This window comes from Scyliorhinus torazame, chromosome 17, assembly GCF_047496885.1.
Source record: "Scyliorhinus torazame isolate Kashiwa2021f chromosome 17, sScyTor2.1, whole genome shotgun sequence".
Lineage (NCBI taxonomy): Eukaryota > Metazoa > Chordata > Chondrichthyes > Carcharhiniformes > Scyliorhinidae > Scyliorhinus > Scyliorhinus torazame.
In genome coordinates, this window is record NC_092723.1 from 5054732 (window position 1) to 5071394 (window position 16663).

Genomic DNA, 16663 nt, shown 5'->3' on the forward strand with positions numbered 1-16663 from the left:
AGAGTGGTCATCACGACTGGTCACTCTGTGTGTGGAGACCAGTGCTAAATGGCACCTGGTTGAGGCCTCTCCGGTATGGCCGGTGACCGCTGGGTGGATGCGGCATCAAATAGGCCGCGCATATTTAAATGAGCCTAATTTCTCATTGAAAAATCATTATCTGGATCAGGCCCAGCGAGGGTGTGATCCAAATAAAACCGGACGTCGAGGTGTTGCACCCGACGCAAAGCCCGATTTGGACCCACTGCAATTCACCCATCACGCGGCTCTGCGCCAAGTCAGTTGGGGTGGGACAATCACGCCCCCTGTTTGTGAGAAGATTTTAGAAAAAACAGCTTTACATCTACTTCAGCAATAAAATAGTTTATGTCTCATTCCACTAAGATAAGATTTTAGTTCCACTAAAAGCATTAAAAAACTGTAGAGCAACAAAGCATAAGTGAATGAGTTTCTGAAAAACAATAATGCATTCCCATTATCAGGGAAAGCCAAATCTTCATGGAAATGGGAGAGGGGCCACAGGAAATGACCCGAGCGTATTTGGTTTCAGCAGGATGGCAGGGAGGTACGTACAGGTGTGGAATTTCCTACCACTCCTGCCAATGTATGGAAATTCCCACCCAAAGTCAACAGGCTTTTGCTGGTCAGTCACATTTTCCATCCCACCTGTGACAATCCCGCTATGGGATGGGCCAGAAAATCCAGGCCACTGCTTCATACGAAATGAGACCAATACATATCTAATGGCGGCAGGTTAAGAAGGACAGAATGCCCATGAAGGGTACACTGTCACAAGAGCTCTGGCAAAGCATGTAGATAAGGTGGTCAAGAAGGCATAGGGCATGCTGGCCTTCATCGGTCGGGGCATTGAATATAAAAATTGGCAAGTCGTGTTGCAGCAGTACAGGGCCTTAGTTAGGCCTCATTTGGAACATTGTGTACAATTCTCGTCGCCACACTACCAGAAGGATGTGGATGCTTTGGAGAGGATGCACAAGCGGTTTACTAGGATGTTGCCTGGTATGGAGGGCATTAGCTATGAGGAGATGTTAGATGAACTCAGTCTGTTCTCACTGGAAGGACGGAGGTTGAGAGGCGACCTAATTGAGGTCTACAAGAATATGAGTGGCATGGACAGAGTGGATAGTTAGATGCTCTTTCCTAGGGTAGGAGAGTCAAGCACTAGGGGACAGAGGTTTAAAGTGCGTGGGAAAAGTTTAGAACAGATGTGCGAGGCAGGTTTTTTACACAGAGGTTGGGTAAGGTAAATATATGGAAGGCGCTGTCTGGGGAGGTGGTGGGAGCAGGTACGATAGTGGCATTTAAGGGACATCGAGACAAATATATGAATAGGGTGGGAATGGAAGGATACGGACTCCGTGAGTGCAGACGGTTTTAGTTTAGGCAGGTACCATGGTCAGCGCAGGATTGGAGGGCCGAAGGGCCTGTTCCTGTGCTGTATTGTTCTTTGTTCTTTGACACTGATTATGTTCTGAAGAATATTTTTCATCGGTTAAAAACCCATCCTTTGTAGGACTTGAAGGAAGGATTTGAACAAGAGGCAGAATCTTCTGGGCAGAACAGGCTCCTTGTTATAGCTGCGGTTGCTGCTGGTAAACCAAGTATCGATGCTGGATATGAGATAGCCGAGGTTTCACAGTGAGTACAACCTTTAGAAAGATTACAGTAAGAAGTCTTACAATGCCAGGTTAAAGTCCAGCAGGCTTGTTTCAAATCACTGGCTTTCGGAGCACTGCTGCTTCCTCAGGTGAATGAAGAGGTGGGTTCCAGAAACATACATAGACAAAGTCCAATGATGCAAGACAGTGCTTTGAATGCGAGTCTTTGCAGGTAATTAAGTCTTTACAGGTCCAGATGGAGCAACTGGAGAGAGGGACAATCACAGGTTAAAGAGGTGTGAATTGTCTCAAGCCAGGACAGTTGGTAGGGTTTCGCAAGCCCAGGCCAGATGGTGGGGGGGAATGTAATGCGACATGAATCCAAGGTCCCTGTTGAAGCCGTACTCATTTGTGCGGAACTTGGCTATCAGTTTCTGCTCGGCGATTCTGCGTTGTCGCGTGTCCTGAAGGTCACCTTGGAGAATGCTTACCCAAGGATCAGAGATTGAATGCCCTTGACTGCTGAAGTGTTCCCCGACTGGAAGGGAACATTCCTGCCTGGTGATTGTCGCGCGATGTCCGTTCATTCGTTGTCGCAGCGTCTGCATGGTCTCGCCAATGTACTACGCTTCGGGACATCCTTTCCTGCAGCGTATGAGGTAGACAACGTTGGCAGAGTCGTACGAGTATGTACCCCGTACCTGGTGGGTGGTGTACTCATGTGTAATGGTGGTATCCATGTCGATGATCTGGCACATCTTGCAGAGGTTACCATGACAGGGTTGTGTGGTGTCGTGGTCACTGTTCTCCTGAAGGCTGGGTAGGTTGCTGCAAACAATGGTTTGTTTGAGGTTGCGCGGTTGTTTGAAGGCAAGTAGTGGGGATGACCTTGGCAAGATCTTCATCTTCATCGGTGACATGTTGAAGGCTGCGAAGAAGATGTTGTAGTTTCTCCGCTCCGGGGAAGTACTGGACGACGAAGGGTACTCTGTTGTGTCCCATTTTGGTCTTCTGAGGAGGTGGGTGCGGTTTTCTGCCGTGGCACGTTGGAACTGTCAATCGATGAGTCGAGCGCCATATCCTGTTGTTACGAGGGCATCTTTCATCGTCTGCAGATGTCTGTTACGTTCCTCCTCAGGGGAGTGGCGATGTGGCTCCGGGTTGAGTGTGCACTGAGGACCAGTGTCCGAGTTGTTTTGCGATTTCGGTCAACAAGCAGATTCGGCAGCTGTACTGAAGGCAAGCCAAGCACCACCCGGGTTCAATTGTGAACTCACAGATGAGCAGAATGAGTTCCAGAGCACAGCACGGAAATCTGCCTGTGAGGAGGTGGTTCCTGCAGCTGGTCAGTACGGCAGGAGTGGGGAGTATCCTTATCAAGAGAGCATGGGAGCTGGGCTGATGAACACACACATACCCGCGGATTGCGGTGGAATGGGGCTAAGCATCTTTGATTCCTGTCTCATCACTGAGGAAATAGTGTACGGTTGTACCGGCATTCAGACTGCAATCGAGGCCAACTCACTGCGGCAAATGCCAGTCATCCTCGCAGGCAGTGAGGAACAGCAGAAGAAGTACTTGGGGTGAATGACTGAGGCTCCACTGATGTGTGTGTATTGTGTGACAGGACCAGGTGCCGGTTCTGATGTGGCTGTGATCAAGATCAGAGCAGAGAAAAAGGGCAACGAGTACATAATTAATGGTCAGAAGATGTGGATCACGAACGGGGGCAAGGCTGACTGGTCTTTCCTCCTAGCCCGCTCGAACCCAGATCCCAAAGCCTCTGCCGGCAAGTCCTTTACTGGCTTCATTGTGGATGCTGACTCTCCCGGAATCCAGATTAGAATAAAGGAGATGAACATGGGTCAGCGATGCTCAGATACCAGAGGCATTGTCTTTGAAGGTGTGCGAGTGCCCAAGGAGAACGTCCTTGTTGGAGGGGGGGCTGGCTTCAAAATTGCAATGGGAGCGATCGATAAAACCAGACCACCGGTAGCTGCTGGAGCAATTGGTTTAGGCCAGAGAGCTTTGGATGAAGCTACCAAATATGCTTTGGAAAGGAAAACATTTGGAAAGTTACTTACAGACCATCAGGCGGTCTCCCTCCTGCTGGTGGAAATGGCTCTGAAGGTGGAATTGGCCCGGCTCAGTTACCAGAGAGCGGCCTGTGAAGTGGATCAGGGGCTGAGGAACACTTACTACACCTCCATAGCAAAGACCTTTGCAGGCGACATTGTCAATCAGGTCGCGGGTGACGCCGTCCAGATCTTCAGAGGCAACGGGTTCAACAGCGAATATCCTGTGGAGAAACTGATGGGAGATGCTAAAATCTACCAGATCTACAAAGGCACTGCACAGATCCAGAGACTGATTATTGCACTGGAGCATATTGGGAAATACAAGCAAGTGAAGGAGCCGTGCGTTCAGAGTCCAACGCTAATACTGTAATCTAGCTACGTATCATTCAATGGTTGACAATGTAATTTGCCACCCAACACAGCCCTCCTTCTCTTTCTATGCAAAGGGGAAATGGGGTTAAAACATTAAAACCCACTGCCGCCCAATTGAAGTTTATTTTTTCCGAGAACAAAGCCTTTTTTTATTATCGACTGACATTTTCTCCAACTGTCCGAAGATGTGCAGGATAGGTGAATTGGCCGTGCTAAATTGCCCCTTAAAAGGTTAGGTGGGGTTGCTGCGTTACAGGGATAGGTTGGAGGTGTGGGTTTGGATAGGATGCTCTTTCAGGGGCCAGTGTTGATGCGATGGGCTGAATGGCCTCCTTCTGCACTGTAAATTCTATGAACCTTGTCTGAGCAGATCCTGTGGGGCTTGTCCATAGGGGATGGCCTCTTTAATGTGTTTAGGGTGGAACCTGGAGAAGTGGAGCATCGTGAGGTTATCCGTGGGCTTGCGGTAAAGCGAAATGCTGAGGTGACCGTGCTTGATGGAGATGAGTGTGTCCAAGAATGCAACCAAAGTCCATGGTGAGTCTGATGGTGGGATGGAACTTATTGATGTCATCATGTAGTTGTTTCAAGGATTCTTCGCCGTGGATCCAAAGGAAAAAAATGTCATTGATGTCTTTTCGGGGCTTTTCACATCAGGGCTTTTCACAGTAACTTCATTGAAGCCTACTTGTGACTATAAGCGATTATTATTATTATGTATCTGGTGTATAACGTCGGTTGAACGTCCTGTGCGGTGAGGAGGTCTTGTTCGAAACTTTTGCATGAAAATGTTGGCGTTTTGAGGTGGGAATTTGATCCCCATGGCTGTTCCGTGTGTCTGGATGAAGAACTTGTTGTCGAAGGTGAAGACGTTGTGATCCAGGATGAAGAAGATGAGTTGTAGAATTGCATCTGTAGATTGGCATTTGTCGGTGTTGCAGTAACTGAGGCTGTTGCAGCAATGCCGTCGTCATGAGGGACGCTGGTGTAGAGTGCCGAGACATCATTGTGACGAGGAATGTTCCTGGTTCAACTAGTCTCTGGGTGCTGAGTGTCTGTAAGAAGTCCGTCCTATCGCAACGGAAGCTGGGGGTTCCTTCTACGATTGTTTCAAGATGCCCTCGAAATGAAAATGAAATGAAAATTGTTTATTGTCACAAGTAGGCTTCAAATGAGGTTAGTGTGAAAAGCCCTTTGCTACCACATTCCGGCACCTGTTCAGGGAGGCTGGTACGGGAATTGAACCGTGCTGCTGGTCTGCCTTGGTCTGCTTTAAAAGCCAGCTATTTAGCCCAGTGTGCTAAACCAGCCCCTGGAGCCAGAGAGGTTCTCACACAGGGTCCTATTGCCTGATATGAGAGGACGGCCTGGTGTGTTGTCCTTGTGTATTTTCGGGAGGCAGTAGAAATCTCCAACATGAGGAGTACATAGGATGAGAGCACGTAGGGTGTTCCGAAGATCTGGATCCAAGGTATTCATCAGTCAGTTGAGTTGGCGGGTAACTGTCTGCAGTGTTCTTGGTTGTTGAGTTGTTGGTGTACTTCTTTGCAGTAGTCCGTTCTGCTCAGCATGACGGGTGCCCTTCCTTTGTCTGCTGGTTTGATGACGATGCTGCGGTTGGTCTTGAGAGGGAGGATGGCCTTGCATTGTGCTTGGGTGACGTTCGGGGCTGTCTTGTGATATAGTCACAGAGTCGGGGCATAGTCTTTAGAAAGATTGAAATAGCCTTTGGGAAAGGTTTTTAAATAAAATTATGACCAGACTAATTCAAGGAATTTCACTGAGTCTTGTGAAGAACAATTAAATGTTTTTGAACAAGAGTAATTCTGAATATGGCCCAGGGTAAAATGTTTCTCATCCCCCAATCATGGTACAAAAAGCCTCATTAAACCACTTTCTTCCTCTTTCAATGCACCTCACCCTGTGCCAATGTTCAACTAAATTATCTGTTCCAATGATATTTCCAGATGACTAGCACATGTCACGCACCCCACAATGAAATTGAACACAGAGCTGCAATAGCAATATCACACCGTTCTGGCTACAATGGGAATATTGGTTAATTTTTCTTTGGATCTTTTTTATTCTTTCTGTACAGTTTCCAATTTCACAGAGCTCTGCTACAGCTCTAACCGCCGGGCAGTTTTCCAGTGTTTACCTGTCGGGTTTACAGGAGCATGAGGCCATTTGACATTTTCCATTGGCTGAGATACTGGGCCAGATTTTTTTGTGGGATATTATTGACTCCACAAACCTTTAAAAATGTCCAGCGGCACTTAAATGTTGAAGCTCCCCCCATTTCCAACAGATCTAATATTAACCAGGCGGGATGAGGGTGCGTTGTGAATGACACAGGAGTGAAACCTAAACTTAGTCATTTGAACTTAGTGCTCAGTTCAAACATATCCCATATTGATTGGTCCAAGAGCCTTAATCCACTGTCACAAAATGATGGAGTCGGCATAAATTCTCTTGAAGTGTGGATAAGGATGGTTTAAGTCTCATGGTCTGAAGTTTCCTAAATCCCCTGCTCTTTAAATTAGAGGTAAAAATAGGATGAAGCTGTCAGTGAGAATTAAAAACAGCACTGCCTGCTGGACAGCTTTCATTGACATGTTATCTGGTGTAAGCAGAGAAAAATAAACATCAGTTCATATGGTTTCAATAGAATTCGTTATTTACATTCCACAAGCATTATTATAATTTCATTATGAATGCTTGGTTGAGTTTCAAAACTTCAATTATTTTACCATGATGTTCTGAGTTCACAGTTTCATTGACAGTTTCTTCTTTAGTTCTTTGCCCACATGCAGATCCAGCATACAGTATCTTAATCTTCACCATAGGTCGGGCAAGAGGCAATTTGAGAGTCCACCATGGCCAGCAAGGGGATCAAACCCCTTACTGTTGGCACTAATCTGATTCATACCTCCAAGGAGTATGATTTGCTGTGGCAACTTACACTTTTAATCATATGTAGTAGCCTGGAGCTACTGATGGCAGAGATGATTGACAGCTTAAACAGGATATTAAAGAATTAGAGGTCTTTGATGTGGGGCCTTTGATTAGGTTGCATGTATGGGATGTTTTGAACAATCAAGAATGTTTGAGTGAGAGTTAGATTAGATTGTTAGAGGTTTATATTTTTTTGTTGTCGCTTTACTCCTGTGATCTGCCCATGGCGAAAACTGTGCCAGTAGCCAGGGAGATGGCATGATAGGTTGTTGCATAAGGTTAAATCGCACGGGCTCCAGGGTGAGGTAGCCAATTGGATACAAAATTGGCTTGACGACAGAAGACAAAGGATCGTTGTAGAGGGTTGTTTTTCAAACTGGAGGTCTGTGACCAGTGGTGTGCCTCAGGGATCGGTGCTGGGTCCACTGTTATTTGTTGTTTGTATTAATGATTTGGATGAGAATTTAGGAGGCAGGGTTAGTAAGTTTGCAAATGACACCAAGATTGGTGACATAGTGGATAGTGAAGAAGGATATCTAGGATTGCCATGGGACCTTGATCAATTGGGCCAGTGGGCCGATGAATGGCAGATGGAGTTTAATTTAGATAAATGTGAGGTGATGCATTTTGGTCGATCAAATCAGGGCAGTACTCAGTTAATGGTAGAGTGTTGGGGAGAGTTACAGAACAAAGAGATCTAGGGGTACAGGTTCATAGCTCCTTGAAAGTGGAATCATAGGTGGACAGGGTGGTGAAGAAGGCATTCGGCATGCTAGGTTTCATTGGTCAGAACATTGAACACAGGAATTGGACGTCTTATATAAGACATTAGTAAGGCCACACTTGGAATACTGTGTACAGTTCTGGTCACCCTATTATAGAGAGGATATTGCTAAACTGGAAAGAGTGCAGAAAAGATTTACTAGGATGCCACCGGGACTTGATGGTCTGAGTTATAAGGAGCTGCTGGATAGACCTTTCCTCTGGAGCTTACGAGCTTGGGGTGACCTTATAGAGGTCTATAAAATAATGAGGGGCATAAATAAAGTAGATAGTCAACATCTTTTTCCAAAGGTAGGGGAGTCTAAAACTAGAGGGCATACGTTTAAGGTGAGAGGAGAGAGATGCAAAAGGGTCCAGAGAGGCAATTCTTTCACACAGAGAGTGGTGAGTGTCTGTAATGAGCTGCCAGAGGCAGTAGTCGAGGCGGGTACGATTTTGTCTTTTAAAAAGTATTTGACAATTATATGGGAAAGCTGGGTATCGAGGGATACGGGAAAAATGCGGATAATTGGGACCAGCTTCGTAGTAAAAACAAGGCAGCATGGACAAGTTGGGCCGAAGGGTCCGTTTTCATGCTGTACACTTCTATGACTATGAGAGGCCATTGGTGTATGAGAAAGCATGTAGTGGGAAGCATGAGTTGGTATGGAGAGCCCATCGAGGTATGGGGTGGCATGGGTGGTGGAAGATCCTGCTGTCATTGTCCATTTATGACTTAGGTATGTTACGAACCATGTTGATGTTTGGTTTCTTTATTTATTTATGGGATGTGGATGTCGCTAGCTAGGCCAGCATTTATTGCCCATTCATAGTTGCCTTTCAGAAGGTGGTGGTGAGCTGCCACCTTGAACCATTGTCGTTCGGGACAGTGTTGTTCGGGAGGGAGTTCCAGGATTTTGCCCAGTGACAGTGAAGGAACGGCCGATATATTTCCACGTTGGGTGGGTGATTCCCCTCCAGGTGGTGGGGTTCTCAGGTATCTGCTGCTCTTGTCCTTCTAGATGGTAGTGGTCGTGGGTTTGGAAGGTGCCGCGTAAGGAACCTTGACGAGTCCCTGTAGTTTATGTTGAAGATGGTACACCAGCTGCCACTGTTCATCGGTGATGAGGGTTTGAATGTTTGTGGAAGAGGTAACAATCAAGCGGCCGCTTTGTCCTGGATGGTGTTGAGCTTCTTGAGTGTTGATGGAGCTGCTCTCATCCAGGCAAGTGGAGAGTATTCCATCACACTCCTGACTTGTGCCTTGTAGATGGTGGACAGGCTTTGGGGGGTCAGGAGGTGAGTTACTCGCCGTAGCAGTCCTATCCTTTCACCTCTGATAGCCCCAGTATTGATATGGTTAGTCTAGTTCAGTTTCTGATCAATGGTAACCACACCCCCCACCTCCCCAAGATGTTGATTGTGGGGGATTCAGTGGTGGTAAGACATTCAATATCACGGGGCAATGGTTAGATGCTCTCTTATAGGAGATGGTCATTGCCTGTTACTTGTGTGGCACAAATGTAACTTGCCACTTGTCAGCCCAAGACTGGATATTGTCCAGGTCTTGCTGCATTTGAACACCGACTGCTTCATTATCTGAGGAGTCGCGAATTTTGCTGAACATTGTGCAGTCATCCGCAAACATCCCTACTTCTGTCCTTATGATGGAAGGGAGGTCATTCATGAAGCAGCTGAAGATGTTTGGACCCAGAACACGACCTTGAGGAACTCCTGTTGTGATGTCCTGGAGCTGAGATGATTGACCTCCAACCACCACAACCATCTTTCATTGTGCCGGGTATGACTCCAACCAAGTTTGCACATTCTCCCCGTGTCTGCGTGGGTTTCGCCCCCACAACCCAAAGATGTGCAGGGTAGGTGGATTGGCCACACCAAATTGCCCCTTTACTGGAAAAAAATGAATTGGGTACTCTAAGTTTTTTTTAAAAGGTATGACGCCAACCGGTGAGAGTTTCCCCCTGATTCCCATTGACTCCAGTTTAGCGAGGGCTCCTTGATGCCAAACTTGGTCAGATGCTGCCTGGATGTCGAGGGCAGTCACTCTCACCTCACCTCTGGAGTTCAGCTCTTTGTCAATGTTTGAACCAAGACTGACGTTTGCTGCCAATGCCTCAGCCTTGTCTTTTGCACAGATGTGCTAGACTCCTCCATCACTGAGGATGGGGATATTTGTGGAGCCTCCTCCTCCAATGAGTTGTTTAATTGTCCATCACCAATCACGCTGGATGTGGCAGGTCTGAAGAGCTTAAATATGATGGGTTGGCTGTGGGATCACTGAGCTCTGTCTAGTATTTGCAGCTTATGATGTTTGGCACTCACTCAGTCTCTAGCTTCACATGGTTGACACCTCATTTTTCGGGATGCCTGATGTTGCTCCTGGCACGCTCTCCTGCTCTCTTCATTGAACCAGGGTGGATCCCCTGGCTGGGTGGTAATGGGAGAGTGGGGGATATGCCGGGCCAGGAGGTTGCAGATTGTGGTTGATACAATTCTGCTGCTGCTGATGGCCCCCAGCGCCTCATGAAAGCCCAGTCTGGAGTCAGAGCTGTTCAAAGTTTTTCCCATTTACACGGAGGTAGTGTCACACAACATGATGGAGAGTATCCTCAGTGTGAATACGGGACTTTGTCTCCACAGAGAATGTGCGGTGGTCACTTTTACCAATACTGTCATGGACAGATGCATCTGCAGCAGGCAGTCTGGTGAGGATGAGGCCAAGTATGATTTTCCCTCTTGTTGGTTTCTTCACTACTTACTTCACCACCTGCTGCAGTCCCAAGTCTATGTTCTTCCGGACCGAGCCAGCTCGATCTGCGGTGGTAGTACAGACAAGCCACTCTTGGTGATGGGCATCCATCCAGAGTATATTCTCTGCCCTTGCCACCCCCCCAGTGCTTCCTTCAAGTGGTGTTCCACATGGAGGAGTACTGATTAATCAGTTGATGGTGGTCAATGTGTGGTAATTAGCAGGAGGCATCCGAGCCTATCTTTAGCCTGAAGCCACAAGACTTCATGCCATGCAGCATGAATGTTGAGGATGTCCAGGGCAATTCCCTCCTGACTGAATACCACTGTGTTGCCTCCCCTGCTGGGTCTGCCTTGCTGGTGACAGGACATACCCAGGAATGGTGATAGTGGTGTCTGGGACATTGTTTGTAAGGTATGATTCTATGAGTATGACTATGCCAGGCTGTTGCTTTTCCATCTTTGGACAAGTCCCCAGGTGTTAGCAAGGAGGACTTTGCAGGATCGACAGAGCTGGATTTGCCATTGTTGTTTCCGGTGCCTGGTTCGATGCCGGGAGGTCCGTCCGGTTTCATTTCTTTGTTGTGTTTTTGTAGCAATTGAATACAATTGAGGGGTGTGCTGGGCCATTTCAGACAGCATTTAACAGTCAACCACATTGCTGTGGAAGTCACATGTAGGCCAGACCAGGTAAGGATGGCAGATTTCCCTAAAGGACATTAGATAGGTATTCAGGACCATCAATAATGGTTTCATGGCGCGGGATTCTTCTCAATCGGCGTGATGTCCGCCGACCGGCGCAAAAACGGCGCAAATCCGTCCGGCATCGCGCCGCCCCAAAGGTGCGGAATTCTCCGCATCTTGAGGGGCCGAGCCCTCACCTTGAGGGGCTAGGCCCACGCCGGACTGGTTTCCGCCCCGCCGGCTGGCAGGAAATGCCTTTGGTGCCTCGCCAGTTGGCGCGGAAATGACTTTGCCGTGCGACGCATGCGTGGGAGCGTCAGCGGCCGCTCATGGCATCCCCACGCATGCGCAGTGGAGGGGGTCTCTTCCGCCTCCGCCATAGTGAAGACCATGGCGATGGCGGAAGGAAAAGAGTGCCCCCACAGCACAGGACCACCCGCGGATCGGTGGGCCCCGATCACGAGCCAGGCCACCGTGGATTGCCCCCCCCCCCCCCAGGACCCCGGAGCCCGCCTGCGTCGCCTTGTCCCGCCGTTCGAAGCGTGGTTCAATCCACGCCGGCTGGCGCCCCCGCAGGTTGCCAAATTCTCCACCACCGGAGATTCGGCGGGGGCGGGAATCGCGCCGCGCCGGTTGCGGGCCCCCTCCCGCGATTCTCCGGCCCGGCGAAGTCCCGCCGCTAAAATGCCTGTCCCGCCGGCGTAGATTAAACCACCTACCTTACCAGCGGGACAAGGCGGCGCGGGCGGGCTCCGGGGTCCTGGGGGGGGGGCGCGGGGCGATCTGGCTCCGGGGGGTGCCCCCACGGTGGCCTGGCCCGCGATCGGGGCCCACCAATCCGCGGGCGGGCCTGTGCCATGGGGGCACAACTTTCCGCCTCCGCCACGGTCTCCACCATGGCGGAGGCAGAAGAGACTCCCTCCACTGCGCATGCGCGGGAAACTGTCAGCGGCCGCTAACGCTCCCGTGCATGCGCCGCCCGGAGATGTCATTTCCGCGCCAGCTGGCGGGGCAACAAAGGCCGTTTCCGGCGGCTGGAGGGGCGGAAATTCGTCCGGCGCGTGCCTAACCCCTTAAGGTTGGGGACCAAGGGATAGTTACAAAATGATTTCTGCCATACAGTTGGAACATGTTTTTCCAAACGCTGGGTATTGTTGTGGCAAATACTGTGGAAATAAAATGGAGGATCGGGTCGGCCACTCGCACTGGAGCACGTTTTTTATTCGACTTCATCACCGCACTAATGACATCGGCTGCCTCTTCTATCTTTGCGCCAAAATGCCGGACATTCAATGTGCTGATCTGGTTTGCTGCAAACTCACTTGCGTGACATATTTGGAAAGCATCTTCGAGTTGAAGGTCAGTTTCCCGTAGAAGCCGCTCGTGCACCTTATCATTAGAGATCCTGAAAACGATCTGATCGCGTATCATTGTCGACTGGAGCGTGCTAATATTGCACGACTGCGCCTTCAGCCGCAAGTCGGTGAGGAAGTTATCAAATACCTCTCCCACATTCTGGGTGCGGGTACGGAATAAATACCTTTCGAACATTTAATTTCTTTTAGGAGAGCAATGCCGATCGAATTGCTTGAGAACTTCGTCGAAGTGCTCACTGTCTGAATCGCCTTCAAAGACAAATGTTTTGGATATTTCAATTGCTTGGGAACCTGCTGCAGTGAGCAGCAACGCGATATGCCTCTCATTGGGCTGTGCCTGCAGACCAAGGGCTCCAACATAGAGTTTAAACTGTTGCTTAACCACCCTCCAATTGTTGTTTACATTACCGGAAATCCAAAGTCGTTGAGGTGCCTTGATACCTTCCATCCTGGGCTTCAAAGTTTTACCGTGCGTTGAGCACCAGTTGCCAATAGCTTTCAAACTTAGCAGAAAAAAAGTGTTTTCTTTGTTCTTCTTCAAAGTTATTTGGTTTGGATGGTTTGCAGAATCTTCTTGTTATTTGTCAATCATCAATCCTGGTACCATGTCATGTTCGGTAGACTGGCCGATATGAATGATGAACTATAGAACATCTAGTTTAAATAATTTATCACGTAACATTGCCATCTAGTGGTTGGAGGTTATGCATAACATTTTGGACAGAAATGCTTTATGCATGTCATCACAGATAGTGGTGGCACAGTGATATTGGGTGCCATTCTCCGACCCCCCGCCCCCGCCCCTGCCGAACTATCCGCTCCCGGAGATTGGGCGGGGGCGGGAATCGGGCCGCGCCGGTTGGCGGGCCCCCCCGCTCGATTCTCCGGCCCGGATGGGCCGAAGTCCCGCCCAGAAATTGCCTGTCCCGCCGGCGTAAATCAAACCTGGTATTTACCGGCGGGACCAGGCGGCGTGGGCGGGCTCCGGGGTCCTGGGGGGGGCGTGGGGCGATCTGACCCCGGGGGGGGTGCCCCCACGGTGGCCTGGCCTGCGATCGGGGTCCACCGATCCGCGGGCGGGCCTGTGCCGTGGGGGCACTCTTTCCCTTCCGCCTCCGCTACGGCCTCCACCATGGCGGAGGCGGAAGAGACTCTCCCCACTGCGCATGCGCGGGAAACTGACAGCGGCCGCTGACACTCCCGCGCATGCGCCGGGAAACTGCCAGCGGCCGCTGACACTCCCGCGCATGCGCCGGGAAAGTGACAGCGGCCGGTGACACTCCCGCACATGCGCCGGGAAAGTGACAGCGGCTGCTGACGCTCCCGCACATGCGCCGGGAAACTGACAGCGGCCGCTGACGCTCCCGCGCATGCGCCGCATTTCCGCGCCAGCTGGCGGGGCAACAAACGCCATTTCCGCCAGCTGGCGGGGCAGAAATCCGTCCGGCATCGGCCTAGCCCCTCAATGTTGGGGCTAGGCCGCCAAAGATGCGGAGCATTCCGCACCTTTGGGCCGGCGCGATGCCCGTCTGATTGGCGCCGTCTTTGGTGCCAGTCGGCGGACATCGCGCCGTTGGGGGAGAATTTCGCCCATTGTCTCTAAACTAGTAATCCAGTGACAGGGAGTAATGTTCTGGGTATCCGGGTTTGAATCCCACGTTAGATGGTGGAATTTAAACTCAATAAAACTTCTGGAATTTAGAAGTCTAATTGTCGTGGAAATCATAATAAAGACAAATACCTCGAGGTTCGATTTAAGGAAATTTATTGACACAAATATACTTGTGGAGAGAGAGTGTTTCAGCTGCAAAGCCAAGGCACTGCACTCTGAGTTCTGCAGTCAAAAACCATTATATTTATAGTGTGAAATAAACAACTTTGAAGAGATAAAGCTTGGGAACATACGCAAGAGGAAATATGAATGTTTTGCCCTTGGTTTAAAAACAATTCGAGTACGCATTTTGTTGTCCTTCGGAAGAACAACTAATTATCATAATAAGGCCAGTACCACATACTAAACAGTATTTGGTTTACATTACCTGACCTCCTTATTTTTGCTCAAAAGCAGTGTTAAAATATAGCCAATATTCCCAGCATGCTTCTAAATTGGTAACTCATTAACTTCCCTTCCACACTAATAGATGACCATGAATCCATTCTTGTAAAGATGTCCTTTGGTAGCATGGTGGCACAGTGGTTAGCACTGTTGCCTCAGAGCACCAGTGTTTTGGGTTCAATTTCAGTCTTGGTTGACTGTCTATGTGGAGTTCACACATTCTCCCTGTGTCTGCGTGGGTTTCCTCCAGGTGTTCTGGTTTCCTCCCACAGTCCAAAGACGTGGGGTTATGGGGTTACTGGGGTGGGCAGGATGCTGTTTCAGACTTGATGGGCTGAATGACCTCCTATACTGTAGGGATTCTCAAGAATTTGAAAGATATATATTTCCTGAAGGCATCAAAACTCCATGGAAACTAGGGTACAACCATGGTTACCAGAAAGAGTGAAAGATAACATTAACACAAGGAAAAGGCTCATAAATAGAAAGAAACATAGAAACAAACTGGGAGCAGGAGGAGACCATCCAATCCTTCAAGCCCGCTCCGCCATTCATTATGATCATGGCTTGTAATCCAACTCTCGCTTTCCCCCCATATCCCATGGGAACATAGAAACAATCTGCCAAAAGATTCATAAATAGGACTGAAACATCTTAATTCTGCAATGGGGGGCCAAGAAATGTATAAGGAAATAGAAGAGAAGATATATGCAAAATAGATTGTAAATCTTTCCATAGGTTTGTAAAAGCAAGAGTTGAGTGCAAGTAAACATGGGCCATTTAGAGGCGGAGACAGGAAATTATAAGTCATGAGGGAAAAAGCAATCAGTGGAAGTAAAGGAATGGTGCTCAGTGAATGAATAAACATAGGTGGTGATTAAGCTCCAGGATCTGACCATTTACATGCTGAGATTTTAAAAGTGGGTGTTGCAGAGATAATGGATGCATTGGCACTGAATTTCCTGACTTATTTAGATTCCGGAACAATTCCTGAGGATTGGAAGCAAACATAACCCCATTATTTAAGAAAGGAAGAAGAGAAAATGGGGACCTATATAGTCAGCATAACATCATCATGAGGCAAAACGCCCCCGCACTTGGAAAATCCTCATGTGATGAAGCTGAGTTGACCCAAATTTATCAAAGAGAAATCACATTTGACAAATCCTTTAGCAGTTTTTGAGGGTGTGACTAGTAGGCTGGATTAGTGGGGAACTGAGGGGTGTGTTTTGAATAAGTATTAAGTAAGCCAGACAAGAGGTGATTACACAAAGTTAAGACTCCAGGCCCTGGGGCAGCACAGTGGTGCAGTGGTTAGCATTGCTGCCTCACAGCGCCACAGACCCGGGTTCGATCCCAATCTCGGATCACTATCCGCATGGAGTTTGCACATTCTCCCAGTTTCTGTGTGGGTCTCACCCCCACAACAACTTAAAGATGTGCAGGATAGGTGGACTGGCCATGCTAAATTGCCCCTTAATTCGAACAAAAGATAATTGGGTACTCTTAAAAAAAAAAACATTTTAAGGGAAAAAAAGACTCAAAGTCCTCCTCTTGCCCTCTCCTCTCTGTGCTGCTGACTGCCACAGTCCCAGGCTCCTCCTCTCACACGCTTTTTTCATAGGGACATGCCTTCACTGGGCATGACACAAAGGAAGGACATATTTTCCCTAAAGGGAGTGTACCAAAGATTCACCAGACTGGTTGGTTTCCTCCGGGTGCTCCAGTTTCCTCCCACAAGTTCCGAAAGATGTGCTTGTTAGGTGAATTGGACATTCTGAATTCTCCCTCTGTGTACCCGAACAGGCGCCAGAGTGTAGCGACGAAGGGATTTTCACAGTAATGAAACTTCATTGCAGCGTTAATGTTAGATTACTATCGACACTATCATTCGTGGAAGTTGGGGATGGTCCTGTGATAAGAGTTTATGTAGACGAGGCCGATATTCCCTGGAGTTTTGAAGAATGAGAGGTGTGCACATATAAATATATA

The 16663-nt window shown here is 48.7% G+C and overlaps 1 protein-coding gene and 1 pseudogene across 1 annotated transcript in view; both read left to right on the forward strand.

The window, feature by feature from the left end:
• The window catches only part of LOC140394553 (probable chitinase 10), a 136557-nt gene that overhangs the window by 13701 nt on the left and 106193 nt on the right, over window positions 1-16663 (forward strand). The window contains exon 6 of the mRNA XM_072481911.1: window positions 1535-1659. Within this exon, the coding sequence (XP_072338012.1) occupies window positions 1535-1659 (125 nt within the window). The remainder of the gene's footprint in view (window positions 1-1534; window positions 1660-16663) is intronic.
• On the forward strand, window positions 2768-4067 carry LOC140394537 (medium-chain specific acyl-CoA dehydrogenase, mitochondrial pseudogene; annotated as a pseudogene).